This window comes from Barbus barbus, assembly GCF_936440315.1.
Source record: "Barbus barbus genome assembly, chromosome: 27".
Classification (NCBI taxonomy): domain Eukaryota; kingdom Metazoa; phylum Chordata; class Actinopteri; order Cypriniformes; family Cyprinidae; genus Barbus; species Barbus barbus.
The window spans coordinates 21498080-21517120 of record NC_136755.1 but is presented as its reverse complement, the minus strand read 5'-3'; the positions used below and the strand labels follow the sequence as shown (position 1 = coordinate 21517120).

The window sequence follows — 19041 nt, the reverse complement described above, 5'->3', positions numbered from 1 at the left end:
CAACCGAGCAACATATGTTTACAGTCTCTCGTGTTTTTCTTTGGTTTTGCATTTAATCTCCTTTATGTCTGTTCAGGCTTGATTGTTTTTCACCCTGTGCTACGGCCCTTTCAAATATAATTTGTCAGGATCCATAGAGATGTGCCTGGGAGATAGATCTGTCTCAGCTGTTTTGTTTAGTGGGGTGAACCTTATTTGTTCAGGCCTCAGATTAAATCATGTGATGTTTGGATTCATTATCTGCACCAGAATCACTGGACAGCTGAGAGGAAGATTTGTGAGTTCTTCTAATGCTTGCGGAGATGTTGCTTTATTACTGTGGTGTACATGGACAGCCATCATCAGGTGATGCTTTTACATGAATGAAGGCTGTTTGCAAAGGAATAATTAACAACAGATTGATTAATCATTCAAAATTCCCAGTATTTTAAATTTTTTTTTTTTTTTGTGCATGCATTTATGTACTATAGCTATTTAAGCAATAATTTATCTTCATTCTGATATGAAATGTCAATTTTCACAATCCAGTCAAGTCTTGCCCTATATGTTTCTTACTGAATATACTGGTTCACTCAGAAATGTCATGGAAATCTAAGGGGTTACAAAAAGAAAATAAAATTTCATTTTAAGTGTAATATTAAACTATAATATGATAACATATTATATATTTTTAGTGTATATTGATAGCATTTGTTGATTGCATGTACAATTGTGGGCAAACTGAAATGCTCACTTTAAAATGGGAACATCTCAGAGAACGTTATGGAAACTGCTTCAGTATATTTGTGTCCTGTTAGTGTTTTCAAGGCACACTGGTGTGATTCAAAAGAATCTTTCTGTGGTAGAGATGAGATCTATCTTCTCAAGTGCCATTTTATATGAGACCCATGAACCTCATGAGAAAGATGTCTGACAATAGATCATATCGACCCAATAAGAAGGATGTTTCATAAGAACGTAGCCTTATTCTCTTGACCATTTTCAGTCCTTCTTTCCATGGTTTTATTTTAGAAACTCCTTTTTCTTGAACAAAACAACCACGGTCATTTAGAAGTAGACATTGACGTCACAAGACATTGGAAAACAGAAAAGCAGCCACTATAGAACCACAGGAAATAGGCTCCTACATTTGCTTAATGGAAACTATTCTCCGGAACTCGTTTTGAAGGTCGCTGTTTTACCAAAAAGCATCTGCGCACGTTGCATGCCGCGAACTGAATTTATTAACAACTAAGCAAGTGAGCTTCTCTCTCATGTGTTGATATATTTATACACCCCGGGAACGCCGCATCAGCTTGTGTGCCCTTGTTTTCCGTCTTTGAATTCGGCACCTATACGCTTTGAGTGCGCATCTCTCTTCATTTATTATTACCGAACAATCCTGAAGGATTAAACTTTCGTCTGGAAAGTCACACGACATGGATGCGCCTCATGTGGAAAGTGCGTTAGTATTCTAGAACAACAACAACATCAACACAGAAATAGGGATAACTCATTTAACTTGAAGCTTCTAACAATTAACCGTTAAACTCTGCAAGTGTCCAAACATAGCCTGAGGGGCAGTCGATATTGCATTATGGGGAATCCTGTGATGCATAATGCATTAGCTTACCCTTGGGCAGTTTGGCTCATCTTTTGTAATGCATTTCTGTGTTTATTGCTTTCAAAACAGGTTATTTGGATGTGGATTGTCTGCGTTTCAAAGGGAGGTAATGGAGATGTTAATAAAATAATAACCTCGGTAGACGATATGCTTTATGGCACTGTCAACTTCAGGGACTCGCTATAAACACCAGAGCAGCAGTAAAGACTTCTGAATATGATTAAATTCCATATTTTTCTCTCATTGGTGTGGCAAAACAGCATTCGTTGTAGTAGCTAATTATACACTGTTTTAAACGGTTTTGAAAGAAACCTCTTCTCACCAAGACTGCATATGTTTGATGAAAATTACAGTAAAAACTGTTATATTGTGAAATATTACAATTTAAAATATAGTTGTCAACATTTGGAGTGGATCAAAAAAAGTGGACCATAGTGGGACAAGACTGCATGTGATAATGTTTAACTGGTTGATCATAATATAGCCTACAAAACAGCTAGAAAAAAGTATGTGAGCCCTTTTGTATTTACTTGAATTTTTGTCATAATGTTACAACAGTAGCCGAATACAATCTTATATGAAATGATCAAGAATACATTCAAATTTGAGTAGAAATTCCAAGTAACAGCTTAAGTGTTCTGAGATCTTTTGTTTGAGCCATGGTTTATATTAAGCAATTCTTCTAGTGGAAATTTATTAGTGTTTTTAGAATAGCTTATTTAAGCAGACTGTGCTTGTCTTGATATTTTATGACCAATTTACTCAGAAATCCAAGCCTATCATATACAAGAATCTTCTCGGAGTTATTTGGTGGTCTTTCTCGTCAAATAAGCACTGTTGTTTTGTACTTTTGTGCTTGAAAATGAGCTGATTAGCTCTGGGTTATAGAACTGCATGTCATGATAAACTTATTTTAGATGTGAAATGCTTTTGGGAAAGAGCGAGGAAAAACTGTGAATTGATGAGAAAGATGAAAAGAGAGAAGCAGGGATAAATGGAGTATGAAAAGGAGCTTTAATGGATGTATTAATCTCAAGAACAACTTATTTTCTGGCCTATTAATTTCAGACTGAATATGCTGTGTAATAAAATAAAGTCTTGTTCTGTGGTAAAAAGAGAGAATGCAACTTCATCACAGGTTTTATAGGTGACACCAAAGCCAAGTTAATATAATTAAAGTCCTTTTTTCCTGCAACAGATCACATCCATCTTTTGTGAATAATTGCGTCTGGGGTGAAAAGGGGAACAATGACATTGAACAAAGCTGTGGGCTTTGGCACAGTTTTATGAATAATACATTTAATTTATAATGAATAATTGAGTAATTATTCATTAATAAATACATTTTATTATTTAAGCAAAATTAGCAAAAATATAGATGTTTTGGTGTGAAATGTAAACTGCCATTGAGAGGGTTTGTGAAACAACTTGTATGTAAGTGAGTGAAGGGATGTGACAAAATTAGACCATCCTTGTTATAATGAACACAGCACAGTGGCAGAAGATATGTGGTCTGCAGGGCAGGTTGTAGCACACTGATAATCATATCAAACTGAATGTTTCAAATTATGGCTCTTTCAACAAGCCTGAAAGCTGTTAGAGAGACTATTGCTGGTTGTTGTAGGTTTATATTTAGAGCTGCTCTTTAATGAGTGTAATTTTCAGTATATTTTGAGGCACATATATGCTTTTATTGGAGCGTGTGTAGATTTATTTTGTCCTAGATTTTGTGTTGGAATGCACAACATGAAGCTATAGTTATATATATATATATTATATATATACAGTGCGCTACAAAAGTATTGGAACAGTAAGGCCAATTCCTTTATTTTTGCTGTAGACTGAAAACATTTGGGTTTGACATCAAAAGATGAATATGAGATGAGAGATTAACATTTCAGCTTTTATTTACGGGTATTTTCATCTGGATCTGATACACAACTTAGAAGATAGCACCTTTTGTTTGAACCCACCCATTTTTCATGTTACCAAAAGTATTGGAAAAGATGGAATTAACATAGATTAAAGTGAAAAAGACTTAATATTTAGTTGCAAATCCTTTGCTTTCAATAACTGCATCAAGCCTGTGACCCATTGACATCACCAAACTTTTGCATTCTTCTTTTGTGATGCTTTTTCAGGCTTTCACTGCAGCCTCTTTCAGTTTTGGTTGGTTACTCCCTTCAGTCTCTTCTTTAGCAGGTAAAATGCATACTCTACAGGGTTTAAGTGTGGAGATTGACTTGGCCAGTCTAAAACCTTTCACTTCTTGCCCCTGATGAACTCCTTTGTTGTTTTGGCACTATGTTTTGGGTCATTATCTTGCTGCATGATGAAGGATCTCCCAATCAGTTTGGTTGCATCTTTCTATAAATTGTCAGACAAAATATTTCTGTAGACTTCTGAGTTAATTTTGCTGCTGCCATCATACGTTACATCATTCATGAAGATTAATGAGCCTGTCCCAGAAGAAGCGATGAAAGCCCAAGCCATTACATTACTTGTGTAATGTGTACTATAATGTACACCTGTGTGCACTGTGTTTCAGATGAGCTTGTATGTTTGGGATCATGAGCAGATCCTTCCTTTCTCCAAACTTTAGCCTTTACATCACTTTGGTCCATAAATTTTTTTTTTTTAAAAGTATTTATGGTTATATAATAAAAATTGCCCAATAAAAATATTGAATGATAAAGTAAGAAATAATAATAAACCCTGGTTAACGAAGGGTATATTGAAATCTTGTAAAAAGAAGAATAAGCTTTCTCGGGACTTTGTAAAATATCGGACAGTAAATGCAGAAAAAAAATATAAAGCCTATAAAAATAAGTTGACTACTATAATGAGACGTGCAAAGAAAGTTTATTATACAAATGTGTTGATGGAAAATAAAAGTAATATCAAAAGAATGTGGAAAGTCTTAAAGAGGTTATGGGCAGTAAAATTAATTATAGTCAGCCATTATACTTAATGAATGAACAGAATGTCGAGATAAGTGGTGAAAAAATGGCTGATGAATTTAATTCATTTTTTGTTAATGTTGGTCCAAATCTTGCCAAAACTATACCATTACATAATGAAAATAAAAGCTGGACAGGTGAAAGCAGAGTTATGCAATCCCTTTTTTTTGACGAAGTTAGTGAGAGTGAAATTATTTCTACTGTCTCTAAATTAAAAAGTAAACATTCATGTGATAGTGATGGCTTAGATATGTATATTGTCAAAGAAACTATATGTTGTATTATTAGACCATTAAAATATATAATCAACTTGTCTTTTAATACAGGCTCCTTTCCAGATAAAATGAAGGTGGCCAAAATTATTCCCCTTTTTAAATCTGGTGATAGGCATAGTCTTACAAATTATAGGCCTATATCTTTGCTTTCTCAATTTTCAAAAATTCTGGAGAAGCTTTTTGTTAAAAGATTTGATTATTTTCTTGAAAAACATTCTTTGATACATGATAATCAGTTTGGGTTTCGAAGCACCCGCTCAACAGCTATGGCTTTGATGAAAATCACAGAGGACATTATTACAGAGTTGGAGCATAAAAATTACACAGTTGGAGTTTTTATTGACCTTAAAAAGGCTTTCGACACTCTTGATCATGGTATATTGATATCTAAATTACAGACATATGGAATTAGAGGTGTAGTATTAAACTGGATTATTAGTTACTTAGAAAATAGACAACAATATGTAGAGTATATAGGCCATGAATCTAAGTTGGAAACAATGCAGTGTGGAGTCCCTCAAGGCTCTGTGCTGGGGCCTAAATTATTTACTTTATATATTAATGATCTCTGTGATGAATCAAAGATTTTACGTTTTGTTCTTTTTGCGGATGATACAAATTTTTTTGTATCGGGGAAGAATTTTAAAATATTAATGAAAACTATTGAACAAGAATTGGTTGTACTTCAGAAATGGTTTAATAAAAATAAACTATCGTTAAACTTAAGTAAAACAAAATGTATGTTGTTTACAAATCAAAAACGCCCTGATAATGTTCGTTTGACTTTAAATAGAATAACTATTGAGAGAGTGTCAGAATTTAGGTTTTTAGGAGTACTCATTGATGAAAAATTTAAATGGAAGTCACACATAACTTATGTAAGAAATAAAATTTGTAAAAACATTGCCGTTTTGAGTAAAGTAAAGTTTATGTTAAATTATAAGGCAATGATAATCCTATATTGTTCCTTTATTTTGCCATATTTGATGTATTGTTTGGAGGTATGGGGTAATTCATATTTCACTAATTTAATGCCCTTATTTATTTTGCAAAAAAGGGCCATAAGAATAATTAATGGAGTTGCTCCAAGAGAACATACTACAGGACTGTTTCTGAGGTCAGGTCTACTCAAATTGAAGGATTTGGTTTCTTTAGAAACTTTATTAGTTGTTCATAAAACAAAACATTGCCTGTTACCGGATGGATTGCAAACCCTTTTTACTGTGAATAGTGAGACAAGCAGAAGAAATAATGATTTTAAACAACCTTTTGCTGGAAATACCCTCAAACAAATGTGTGTCTCAGTTTCTGGTGTGAAAAGATGGAATTTATTAGAAAATGATCTAAAATGTTGTTCAAATATTCTTCGATTTAAATATAAGTATAAACAGAAGATACTTCATTTGTACAAAGATGATGGTCAATGATGGTCTCGTCGTTGTTTTCGTTGCCAGAGTTGTTATTATTGTATCATTGTTGTTTTTGTTTGTTTAATGTTGTGTAAGCAGAATTAATAATAATAAAAAATAAATAAATAAATAAAATAAATAAATAAAAAAAGGGAAAATTTGTTAAAATTGAAAGTAGATTATATCTGGTCTGGGCTATTTTTTTTTTATTTTTTTTGGTGTTATTTTATTTTTATTTTTCATGTCGGTGAGGCCATCTAATTTGTAACTTTCTTAATATAAGAATGGGGTAGGAGTTTATAAGATTTTTTTTTCTTCATCCTACTCCTGTTCTTTTTGTCATGGAATGTATTTTTGTTGTGTTGTTGGATTGTTGTGGCATTTCGTGTTGCATTACCATGAAAAGAGAATAAATGAATGAAATGAAAATCAATCCATAAAACTTTGTCCCAGGATTTTTGAGGCTCGTCTCCAATTCTTCTTGCTCATGAGTGGTTTGCATCTTCTGGTGTAGCCTCTGTACTTTTGTTCATGAAGTCTTCTGCGAACAGTAGATTGTGATACCTTCACTCCTGCCCTCTGGAGGTTGTTGCTGATGTCACTAACAGTTGTTTTAGGGTCTTTCTTTACAGCTGACACAATGTTTCTGTCATCAACTGCAAATGTTTTCCTTGATCTACCCGTTTGAGGTGTGTTACTTAGTACATCAGTGGTTTCTTTCTTCCTCAGGAGATTCCAAATGGTTGTACTTGCTATTGCCAGTGTTTGTGCAATGGTTTGATTGATTTTTTGTTTTCTCTCAGCTTCACAATTGCTAGTTTTTCACCCATAGACACCTCTCTGGTTTTCATGTTGGTTACACGTCTAACTAACTATAAATGCAGTCTGCACGGATCTGAAACTGAGCACAGACATTCAGTGCTATTTATTGTTTGAATAATCAATTAATAGGACACACCAGGCAACAAAACACACCTGTCAGTCACATGTTCCAATACTTTTGGTAACATGAAAAATGGGTGGGTTCAAACAAAAGGTGCTATCTTCTAAGTTGTGTATCAGATCCAGATGAAAATACCTGTAAATAAAACCTAAAATGTTAATCTCTCATCTCATATTAATCTTTTGATGCCAAACCCAAATGTTTACAGTCTACAGCAAAAAAAAAAGGAATTGGCCTTACTGTTCCAATACTTTTGGAGGGCACTGTATACACACTCACTGGCCACTTTATTAGGTACACCTTGCTAGTACCGGGTTGGACCCCCTTTTGCCTTCCGAACTGCCTTAATTCTTCGTGGCGTAGATTCAACAAGACAAGGTGTTGGAAACATTCCTCAGAGATTTTGGTCCATATTGACATGATAGCATCACGCAGTTGCTGCATATTTGTCGGCTGCACATCCATGATGCGAATCTCCCGTTCCACCACATCCCAAAGGTGCTCTACTGGATTGAGATCTGGTGACTGTGGAGGCCATTTGAGTAAAGTGAACTCATTGTCATGTTCAAGAAACCAGTCTGAGATGATTTGAGCTTTGTGGCATGGTGCATTATCCTGCTGGAAGTAGCCATCAGAAGGTGGGATCCATGCTTTCATGTTCTTTACGCCAAATTCTGACCCTAGCATCTGAATGTCGCTGCAGAAATCGAGATACATCAGACCAGGCAAAGTTTTTCCAATCTTCTATTGTCTAATTTTGGTGAGCCTGTGCGAATTGTAGCCTCCGTTTCCTGTTCTTAGCTGACAGGAGCGGCACCCGGTCTGGTCTTCTGCTGCTGTAGCCCATCTGCTTCAGGGTTTGATGTGTTGCGTTCAGAGATGGTATTCTGCATACCTTGATTGTAAAGAGTGGTTATTTGAGTTACTGTTGCCTTTCTATCATCTCTAACCAGTCTGCCCATTCTCCTCTGACCTCTGACATCAACGAGGCATTTTCGTCCACACAACTGCCACTCACTGGATATTTTCTCTTTTTCTGACCATTCTCTGTAAACCCTAGAGATGATCGTGCGTGTAAATCCCAGTAGATCAGCAGCTTTTGAAATACTCAGACCAACCCGTCTGGCACCAACAACCATTCCACCTTCAAAGTCACTTAAATCCCCTTTCTTCCCCATTCTGATACTCGGTTTGAACTTCAGCAAGTCGTCTTCATCACATCTAGATGCCTAAATGTATTGAGTTGCTGCCATGTGATTGGCTGATTAGCAATTAGTGTTACCAAGCAATTGAACAGATGTACCTAATAAAGTGGCCGGTGAGTGTATATATATATATATACATATAGACACACACACACATATATAGATTTATATATACATATATAAACTGTATATATATATATATATACATACATACATACATACATATATATACATATATATATACATGTATGTGTGTGTGTGTGTGTGTGTGATATGTATATGTGTACGTGTATGTGTATATGTATATATTTAAGACACTATTGTCAGATTTTATTGTTTATTTAATGTATGTTATTAAAAGAGAAACTTGACAGAATGTACACTTGTATGCCAGCATAAAAAAAAAAAAATATATATATATATATATATCTATATATATGTGTGTGTGTGTGTGTGTGATATATATGTATGTGTATGTGTATATATATATATATATGTGTATATGTATATATATATATATGTAAATATTTAAGACACTATTGTCAGATTTTATTGTTTATATAATGTATGTTATTAAAAGAGAAACTTGACAGAATGTACACTTGTATGCCAGCATAAAAAAAAATATCTGCCCAAGGTGTTTCCACCAAGTTGACTTTTATTATGGTACTGGTACTTATAAATAACTTCCATATTTTTGGATGGTCACTTCTCTGTTTTCTTTCTTTTCGACAGCATAACAGTATAACTTCAGGCCTTTCCAATTTTCCACTTTTTTTGAAGACCCTTTTGATGTTTTTTTTGGTTTTGTTTTTTTGCAGGATTAAATGCACGTTTTAGATTATTATATATATATATATATATATATATATATATATATATATATATATATATATATATATATATATATATTAATTGCCACTGGATTTCAGTTTAGGCGAAGTCTAGACATCAAATGGTCAACATGCATGATATTTTGGCAGCTGTGTTGTAGCCATGGTTACATAAACGCCATAATGCATGCGTAATGCATTGTGTAATTAGAGTAATTTTGTCTTATTTTATTCAGTGCAGTTGAATAATCTGACAATTAATTTACTTCAATTTCTCATATTCAGTCTGAGATCATTTGAAGTTTAAATGATGATAGGGCCATTACTATCATTACAAGCTGAATCAAATTGTAAAACTGACAGGGGACATAATATGTGGATAATACCGTGCTAAGAGGAAGAAGAAAAGGTAAAAGCAGGGCTAATTAAAGGGGCCAACATAAAATGTATTGCTTGCAGGAGGTAAAATAGCCTTGACCTTTTGCATGTACAAAAAGCAAAGTTTCCAAAAGATCTGCGTCAAGCAGAATTGTTTAGGCGCAATATTTCATATTTATTTAATACTCATTATTTAAATTTTTACATTTTCCATATATTTTTTTTAATTTTCATATTTAAAGGGATAGTTCACCCCAAAACCACATTTCTCTCATCATTTACTCGCCCCGTGTCTATCCAAACCTGGATGGCTTTTTGTATGAGAGATTTTGTCCAAACAACAATAGTTTCAGGTTTGAGACCACCTTTTTCTTTTTTTCTTATTTCAGTTTGAGTTGACCAAAACCCTACCCAGGCCTATACTGCTGACAGTCCCTTTCTTATTCAGTATACTAGGAAAAAACACAACAAGTGCATTATCAAATTACATTCTAGTGAACACCCTAGAGATGTTCATGTGCTCAAGTGGAGCACATGAACAGCTAGAATGTAATTTGATAATGCACTTGTTGTGTTTTTTCCTAGTATACTGAATGAAGGACGAATAGCACAATGTTAAATGTCACCTATAGGATCAAGGTGACGTTGCACTTAATTAATTATATTTAATATTTTATGTTTCTTCTGCTGAGCTTGCCAGTATAGAAACACAGTGGTCAGCCTTTTAAATATAATTTTGTCCTTTCATCTGTTTGCCACAATGTTGAATTGATTAGCTGAGTGTTTTGAAAGGAATCTCGGTACTTGGCAGCAGCGGTTTCTGAAAGTTAACTTCATGTGGCAATAGAAATGTGCTAGACAGAGAATAATTAAGTTTAAATAGACCAATTAGACATCAGTGCAGCATTATGCAGATCATTATTCAGTACTGTTTAAAAATTCATGTAAATCAAAAAAGATTTTCAGAAACCGCCGCTATCTTAAGACAATGAATAATGAATTTAAAAAATGAGTATTTCATGAACCAGTACATTTATTTTATTCAGAAATATGTTTGAAAATAGATGTAGATATAACTGCTTTAGTTAACCCCTGGATAGTAACACAAATGCAAAATAGCAAATACACATATCATAGTTATAATATGGATACTAACGTGTTTGATTGAATGAGTCCGCATCAAGTACATCAACACTAATGGCAAGCATTCACCAAACTGAGACAACAATTACAGCTCAATTAAAAATACTGAACACTTTACATTTGTTTTAAGCAGAAAAGAGCTTTACAATTACATATGGTATGCATTAACACTTCAGAACACTTGAAACAATCTGTGTGTAGAGACAAGATTCAAACCCATTTGTGTGACTGTAACTTTCTAAAAACCTCTGTTTAAACTGAACTAGCTAATTCACGAAATTTTCACTAAATAGCCTATTTATTGACTGCAAACCAGACTAGCCATCAAAACAAAACAGAGACCATTTTTTTTACATCAAAAACACTAAGATATTATATTCAAAACCTAAAACACAACATATTAGTCATTTGTATTAGTATTAGAATATGTATAATAATTGAATACACAGTCAGTTGTGATAAAGATGAAGAAAACAAGACATTTAACCATGTACAAACCCATGTGGTGGGATTTAGCTTATTGGCTAGTATGAAGTTCACAAATACAATCATATGCTGTCTATCCATTTATGATATAAGAGAATGAACAATGGTGAAGGATTCATTCATCAGATGTGAAGTATTTTTAGACCTTTTTTCATACATTCATTTACTTAGTAACGTAAATAAGCTATACTCAAAAGTGTCATAATTATGATATTTAAAGCTGAATCAATTCTTTATTCTATCCCAGTTTATATGCTGAGTAGTCGTTAAATATAAGTAAGGCATAGTACACACTATGGCGTTTTTTAACATTTCTCTGAAGGTTTTAGCTGTAGGACATAGCGGCATTGGCTCAACCAATAGCATGAGTGTGGGGCGGGACTATATGTTTTATATGACCAATGGCAATCAAGGGGCCTGTTTGGGAAATGTGTGAGGAAACAATAATTATTCATGCATTTCCAGTTGCAGTGTTGCCAAGTCTGCGGTTTTCCCACAGAATTGGGCTACTTTTACTCTGCTGTCGGATCACCGTTGTTTTCACACTGCACGACTATATGGGGTAGCATTCAGCTGCTGATGTGTTCACATTGCACGATGGCGACAGAAGGTTACACACTGCATAACTGTACAATAGGAAGAATCTTTGACAACTCTGTCTGGTCTGCAAACTACAATTCTCAACCAAACGCACGCGTGAAGTGATAAGGAAATAACGCAAGATCACACATGAGATCAGAGTTCTTGTGCGAGACTGGAAATGTTAACAAAAAATTTGCGATACAAATGTTCGACTAAACTTTTTTCCATTTCTTGGGTCCAAATTGACTGAGAAAGAGCCTTTCTCGGAGCCGAAGTCATGCTTGCTGATATTGTGGTCTATAATTCCTCCCCGAACTTCCCGCTGCCCTGTATCTTGCCCTCTCATTGGCTGTAGGTTATTGCTGATGTATTTTCAGTCAGAACTCATTTCACACAGTAGGATTTTGAATCACCGACAGGTTCAGGTATTTAGCATGCCAAATATTTTGCGTCTGATAATTCACACTGCATGATTGTGTGAATGAGCACCAATTTGCCTCTGATTGCGGGTATTTGTCTGCGATTTCACAAAACCTGTCGGCGAGTGAAAATCGGTGCTAAAATCGTGCAGTGTGAACTCATGCATTAGTGATCTCACCTCCCCGCAGAATGTGATTTCGACGGACCGGAAAAAAACAAGCTTGGAAAAAAAAAAGCAATTGGTTTGGAGCTAGTTTTGATTAGCAATTAGGATGGTTTTGTTTTACACACCTGGCAACCCTGTCTAGTTGGTGGAGCTAATGGCACATCAAATATATTCAGCTTTAAGAATGGCTCAACTAAAAAGATCTTACATGAATGCTGTCGATATAAAAATCTAATCTATTTCATCTTTTGTTCATGCATTTGTTTGTTCATTCATTTGCTTATTTACATTCAGTTTACATAAAAAGGTGCTCCTAAATCTGCTAGTCTTTCCCATATCAAAATGACCCAAAAAAACATATGCATTCATTTTAAGTTTAGATTGAAAGCATTGTGTATTTTATAAATATATATTTGTATATAGTGGGATGTAAACTAAGTTAACTCTTATTGAACATTCCTGAAACAACTACAACTGCAGAATAAAGCAGTTTCAGCATTTTTTCCCCCAGGGATAAGCAGGGGGAAAAGGCCACTCATTAATCACAATGGCAATCCCTAAAGATATTTTCAGATCAATATGTACTTCAGTAAACTGGCATTACATATGCAGTACACTGCGATTTTAATTAAGAATCATGACTCCAGCAGATAATGCAACTATGCAACTTATGTAATGGTGGTTTCATTTCAGGTTCTAAAGAGCTGTTTGGCAAGCGAATGAGACAGGAAGATGAATTTGACTGTATTGAGCAAGCTTTTTTTAAAATCAAGATAAAGTGAAACTGTCAAAGTGCTGTCCCTGCAGTTCAATATGTAGTGTTACATTAGATCTCTAGTATTCTGAGATTTATAGTGTGTGTAGCTGTTGTGAGTTTATCAGGCCTGACTGAAAGTCTCCTTCCTAAAGTCACAGTCCTCTGAATACAGAAGTTTCTTATCAGGAAAAAGCTCGTCTGTCGGTGTCAAATCGTCTATCTCGGTTGAAAAATGCCCTGTGCTTTCCACCGTTGACGTTTCCTTGGCAACACTGTAGGTTAGTGCCACACTATAGGCTGCTTTGTTCGCCTGGACATTGCGTCCACAGCGGCAGAGCCTTCGGAAGGCGGCGCGGAACTTCTGAGACATGGCGTTGTAGATAAGAGGGTTGATGGCACTGTTGAGGTAGACACATGTGCGGCAGAACAGCAGAAACCAGGTGTCCAGGTAGGCCTCTTGCAGGAAGGAGTTCACCACCACCAGAGTGCGGTACGGCATCCAAAGCACAGCGAACAGCACAACCACCACTGCCAGCATTTTTGTAACCTTTCATTAAGAAATCACAGTAACAGTGTTAGAAATTTGTTTCAGTTCAGTGTAAAACATGTTTTTTAATGACATATCTATCCATCCATTCATCCATATAAACTGATAGATCTACCTCTCTGTCTGTCTGTCTGTCTGTCTGTCTGTCTATCTATCTGTATCTGATAGATCTGTCTGTCTGTCTATCAATCTATCTATCTATCTATCTATCTATCTATCTGTCTGTCTGTCCGTCCGTCCGTCCGTCCGTCCGTCCGTCCGTCCGTCCGTCCGTCCGTCCGTCCGTCCATCTGTATCTGATAGGTCTATCTATCTAACTATCTGTGTCTGATATATCTATCCGTATCTATCTGTCTATCTATCCGTATCTGATTGATCTATCTATCTATCTATCTATCTATCTATCTATCTATCTATCTATCTATCTATCTATCTATCTATCTATCTATCTATCTATCTATCTATCTATCTATCTATCTATCTATCTATCTATCTATCTATCTACAGTCAGGTCCATAAATATTGGGACATCGACACAATTCTAACATTTTTGGCTCTATACACCACCACAATGGATTTCAAATGAAACGAACACGATGTTCTTTAACTGCAGACTGTCAGCTTTAATTTGAGGGTATTTACATCCAAATCAGGTGAATGGTGTGGGAATTACAACAGTTTTCATATGTGCCTCCCACTTGTTAAGGGACCAAAAGTAATGGGACAATTGGCTTCTCAGCTGTTCCATGGCCAGGTGTGTGTTATTCCCTCATTATCCCAATTACAATGAGCAGATAAAAGGTCCAGAGTTCATTTCAAGTGTGCTATTTGCATTTGGAATCTGTTGCTGTCAACTGTCAAGATGAGATCCAAAGAGCTGTCACTATCAGTGAAGCAAGCCATCGTTAGGCTGAAAAAACAAAACAAACCCATCAGAGAGATAGCAAAAACATTAGGCGTGGCCAAAACAACTGTTTGGAACATTCTTAAAAAGAAGGAACGCACCGGTGAGCTCAGCAACACCAAAAGACCCGGAAGACCACGGAAAACAACTGTGGTGGATGACCGAAGAATTCTTTCCCTGGTGAAGAAAACACCCTTCACAACAGTTGGCCAGATCAAGCACACTCTCCAGGAGGTAGGTGTATGTGTGTCAAAGTCAACAATCAAGAGAAGACTTCACCAGAGTGAATACAGAGGGTTCACCACAAGATGTAAACCATTGGTGAGCCTCAAAAACAGGAAGGCCAGATTAGAGTTTGCCAAACGACATCTAAAAAAGCCTTCACAGTTCTGGAACAACATCCTATGGACAGATGAGACCATGATCAACTTGTACCAGAGTGATGGGAAGAGAAGAGTATGGAGAAGGAAAGGAACTGCTCATGATCCTAAGCATACCACCTCATCAGTGAAGCATGGTGGTGGTAGTGTCATGGCGTGGGCATGTATGGCTGCCAGTGGAACTGGTTCTCTTGTATTTATTGATGATGTGACTGCTGACAAAAGCAGCAGGATGAATTCTGAAGTGTTTCAGGCAATATTATCTGCTCATATTCAGCCAAATGCTTCAGAACTCACTGGACGGCGCTTCACAGTGTAGATGGACAATGACCCAATGCATACTGCAAAAGCAACCAAAGAGTTTTTGAAGGGAAAGAAGTGGACTGTTATGTAATGGCCAAGTCAATCACCTGACCTGAATCCGATTGAGCATGCATTTCACTTGCTGAAGACAAAACTGAAGGGAAAATGCCCCAGGAACAAGCAGGAACTGAAAACGGTTGCAGTAGAGGCCTGGCAGAGCATCACCAGGGATGAAACCCAGCGTCTGGTGATGTGTCCGATAGATCTGTCTGTCTGTCTGTCTATCTATCTATCTATATAGACCGATCTGTCTGTCTGTCTGTCTGTCTGTCTATCTATCTATCTGTATCTGATAGATCTGTCTGTCTGTCTGTCTATCTATCTGTCTGTCTATCTATCTATCTGTCCGTCCGTCCGTCTATTTGTATCTGATATGTCTATCTATCTATCTGTATCTGATAGGTCTGTCTATCTATCTATCTATCTATCTATCTATCTATCTATCTATCTATCTATCTATCTATCTATCTATCTATCTATCTATCTATCTATCTATCTATCTGTAGCTGATAGATCTATCTATCTATCTATCTATCTATCTATCTATCTATCTATCTATATGTGTCTGATATATCTGTCTGTCTATCTATCTGTATCTGATAGGTCTATCTATCTATCCATCTATCCATCTATCCATCTATCTATCTATCTATATCTGATATATCTATCCGTATCTATCTATCTGTCTCTCTATCTGTCTCTCTATCTCTCTATCTATCTCTCTATCTCTCTATCTATCTCTCTATCTCTCACTGATAGTCTATATGGATAGATAGATCTATCTATCTAGACCGATAGATCTGTCTGTCTGGCTGTCTCTATCTATCTTTCTATCTATCTTAATGACTTAATGACTACAGACCTGGGGCTCTAACGTATGTGGCCATGAAATCATTTGAAAGACTGGTTTTGGATTATCTGAAGGACATCACTGGACCTTTACTGGACCTCCTGCAGTTTGCCTACAGAGCAAACAGGTCTGTGGATGATGCAGTCAACATGGGACTGCACTTCATCCTGCAGCACCTGGACAGACCAGGGACTTATGTGAGGATCCTGTTTGTAGACTTCAGCTCCGCTTTTAACACCATCATCCCAAATACTCTTCAGAATAAACTGACACAGCTCTCCGTCCCCACCTCTGTCTGTCAGTGGATCAACAGCTTCCTGACAGACAGGCAGCAGTTAGTAAAGCTTGGTAAATTCACATCCAACACCCACACCATCAGCACTGGAGCTCCTCAGGGCTGCGTTCTCTCCCCACTGCTCTTCTCCCTCTACAACAACAACTGCACATCTAAACACCCCTCTGTCAAGCTCCTAAAGTTTGCAGATGATACAACACTGATCAGCCTCATCCAGGATGGTGACGAGTCTGCTTACAGACGGGAGGTTAAGGAGCTGGCTGTATGGTGCAGTCTTAACAACCTGGAGCTTAACGCGCTCAAAACTGTGGAGATGATCGTGAACTTCAGGAGAAACCCCCCTGCTCTCCCCCTACTCACCATCATGAACAGCACTGTGACTGCAGTGGAGTCATTCAGATTCCTGGGCACCACAATCTCTCAGGACCTGAAGTGGGTCAATCACATTGACTCTATTGTCAAAAAGGCCCAGCAGAGGTTGTACTCCCTTCGCTAGCTGAGGAAGTACAACCTGCCACAGGAGCTGCTGAAACAGCTCTACTCTGCCATCATTGAATCCGTCCTCTGCACTTCAATAACTGTCTGGTTCAGCTCAGCTACCAAATCTGACCTCAGAAGACTACGAAGGGTAGTCCGGCTGCTGAGCGAATCATTGGCACAACCCTTCCCACTCTCCAAGAACTGTGCTTATACAGAGTGAGCAAAAGGGCTGGTAAAATCACTCTGGACCCATCACACCCAGCACACTCCCTCTTTGAACTGTTACCGTCTGGTCAACGCTACAGAGCTCTGAGCACCAGAACGACCAGACACAGGAACAGTTTCTTCGCTCAGGCAATCCATCTCATGAACACTTGACAATAAACGTGGAACACACAACTATTATACATAATTTATCCACCACACTTATTTTTTTTTCTTATTTCAAATTTGCACACATCAGACCTGTACATACATAATTGTCTATATTATATATTGTGTTTTTGCTGTTTTGTACATTGCCTATTTGGATATTATTCTTTATTATCTATGTCATGTCCTGTTGTCTTTCTGATGCACTGTGGAGCTTCTGTCACTATAAAAAATTCCTCTGGCCAATAAAGCTCATTCTGATTCTGATCTATCTATCTGTCTATCCATATAGACTGATAGATCTGTCTGTCTATCTGAATGGATGGATGATCTTGCAAAAATTAAAAATGAAATAAAAAAATAAAACATTAAATGTGTAATTTTGCTGTATTCATTTTATTTCAACGAAGTTAAACAAATGTAGCCTATGTCTCAATTTTATGTAGCTGACACTATCGACTATATTTAGAGCATATTTTGTTGTTTTAAATCTGAAAGTTTTGAAAGCCTACTTAAGATGTTCCTCTCACCTGTCTTCTGGATGCTGCAGTCGTGCTGGAGCAGCGGCTGGAATTCTTCATCATGTTCTTTTGGGCTTTGGAGAAGTTGTCATGCCCGTTCTTGTCCTCCTTGAGGTCCGACGGAAGAGGATTAAGAAACAAGATTCTCGCAATGAGGCCATACAGGACAGTAGCAAGAGTGAGAGGCAGAACAAAAAAGATGCCAAAATCGAAAAAATATATGGGTAGGTAAAGGTTTCTGGACACTTTGTAAGCGCACGTTATTATAGTCACATCTTTGTAGAGTACCTGTTGAATATCGGACAGGTAAAACCACATTACGCAGTAAAGAGACGTGAAAACCCAAACCCCAAAAATAATTTTCTTCGCGCGCGAGAGCGTGCATAAAAACTGCGCTTTGATCGGGTGACATATAGCGATGTATCTCTCTATAGTAAACGCTGTTATGGAGCACGAGGATGCGTTGATTCCTAGATACTGGAAGTATGTGATGCACAAGCACCCCGCGTGCCCAAAAATCCATGAACCGAACAAACTGTCCGCTGTGCTCGGCAGACCGGCTGCGATCAACACCATGAGGTCTGCGACAGCCAAACTAACCAGATAGCCGTTGGTCGGGGTCCGCATATGTTTGGTGGTGATGACCACCAGGATGACCATCACGTTTCCAACTATCCCGAGAGCGCATATGAGGAAAACTATGAGGACGCTGATCACCTTGTACTCGACACTGCGGTCAGTCCAAGTTTCCAGAGTATCGTTGAAAACTGTCAAGTTCTCCATTCTCAAAAAAATCTCCAAAGTTCTTTAAAAAATCAGATTATAAAGGCTTTTCATTCCGTTGAGTTGACATTGCCTAATTAAATGCTGCTCATCCCTCTTAGAACTTTGCTTGTGCTTGATTTGCGTCTCGAGTTCTTGGTCATCAGAAAACTAATTTATATTAATTTACAATATGAAATCATAACATAAATCACACAACCGATCTCCAGAGTTGATTCTCCTCTAAATGCAATGAAATAGACTGAAGACAGATGTGCTCTCTGCTGTTGCTGTAGATCAGATGATGGATCTCCTGAACATGGTGCTGAATCTAGTCTCGCTTTGGCTGCGTGATCAGAAAAAGGGGGCGTTTCACGCACGCTTAAGTTCAGTCAAACAAAAACCTG

The 19041-nt window shown here is 36.9% G+C and overlaps 1 protein-coding gene across 1 annotated transcript; it reads right to left on the bottom strand.

Moving 5' to 3' along the window:
- Positions 1-13281: 13281 nt before the first annotated feature.
- Positions 13282-18655, bottom strand: LOC306847114 (thyrotropin-releasing hormone receptor-like; the record flags this gene model as incomplete). The annotated part of the gene is made up of 2 exons (XM_079380898.1): positions 13282-13707; positions 17882-18655. The coding sequence occupies 2 exons, from the start codon at positions 18653-18655 to the stop codon at positions 13282-13284; spliced, it is 1200 nt and encodes a 399-aa protein (XP_079237024.1).
- Between the last annotated feature and the right edge of the window lie 386 nt (positions 18656-19041).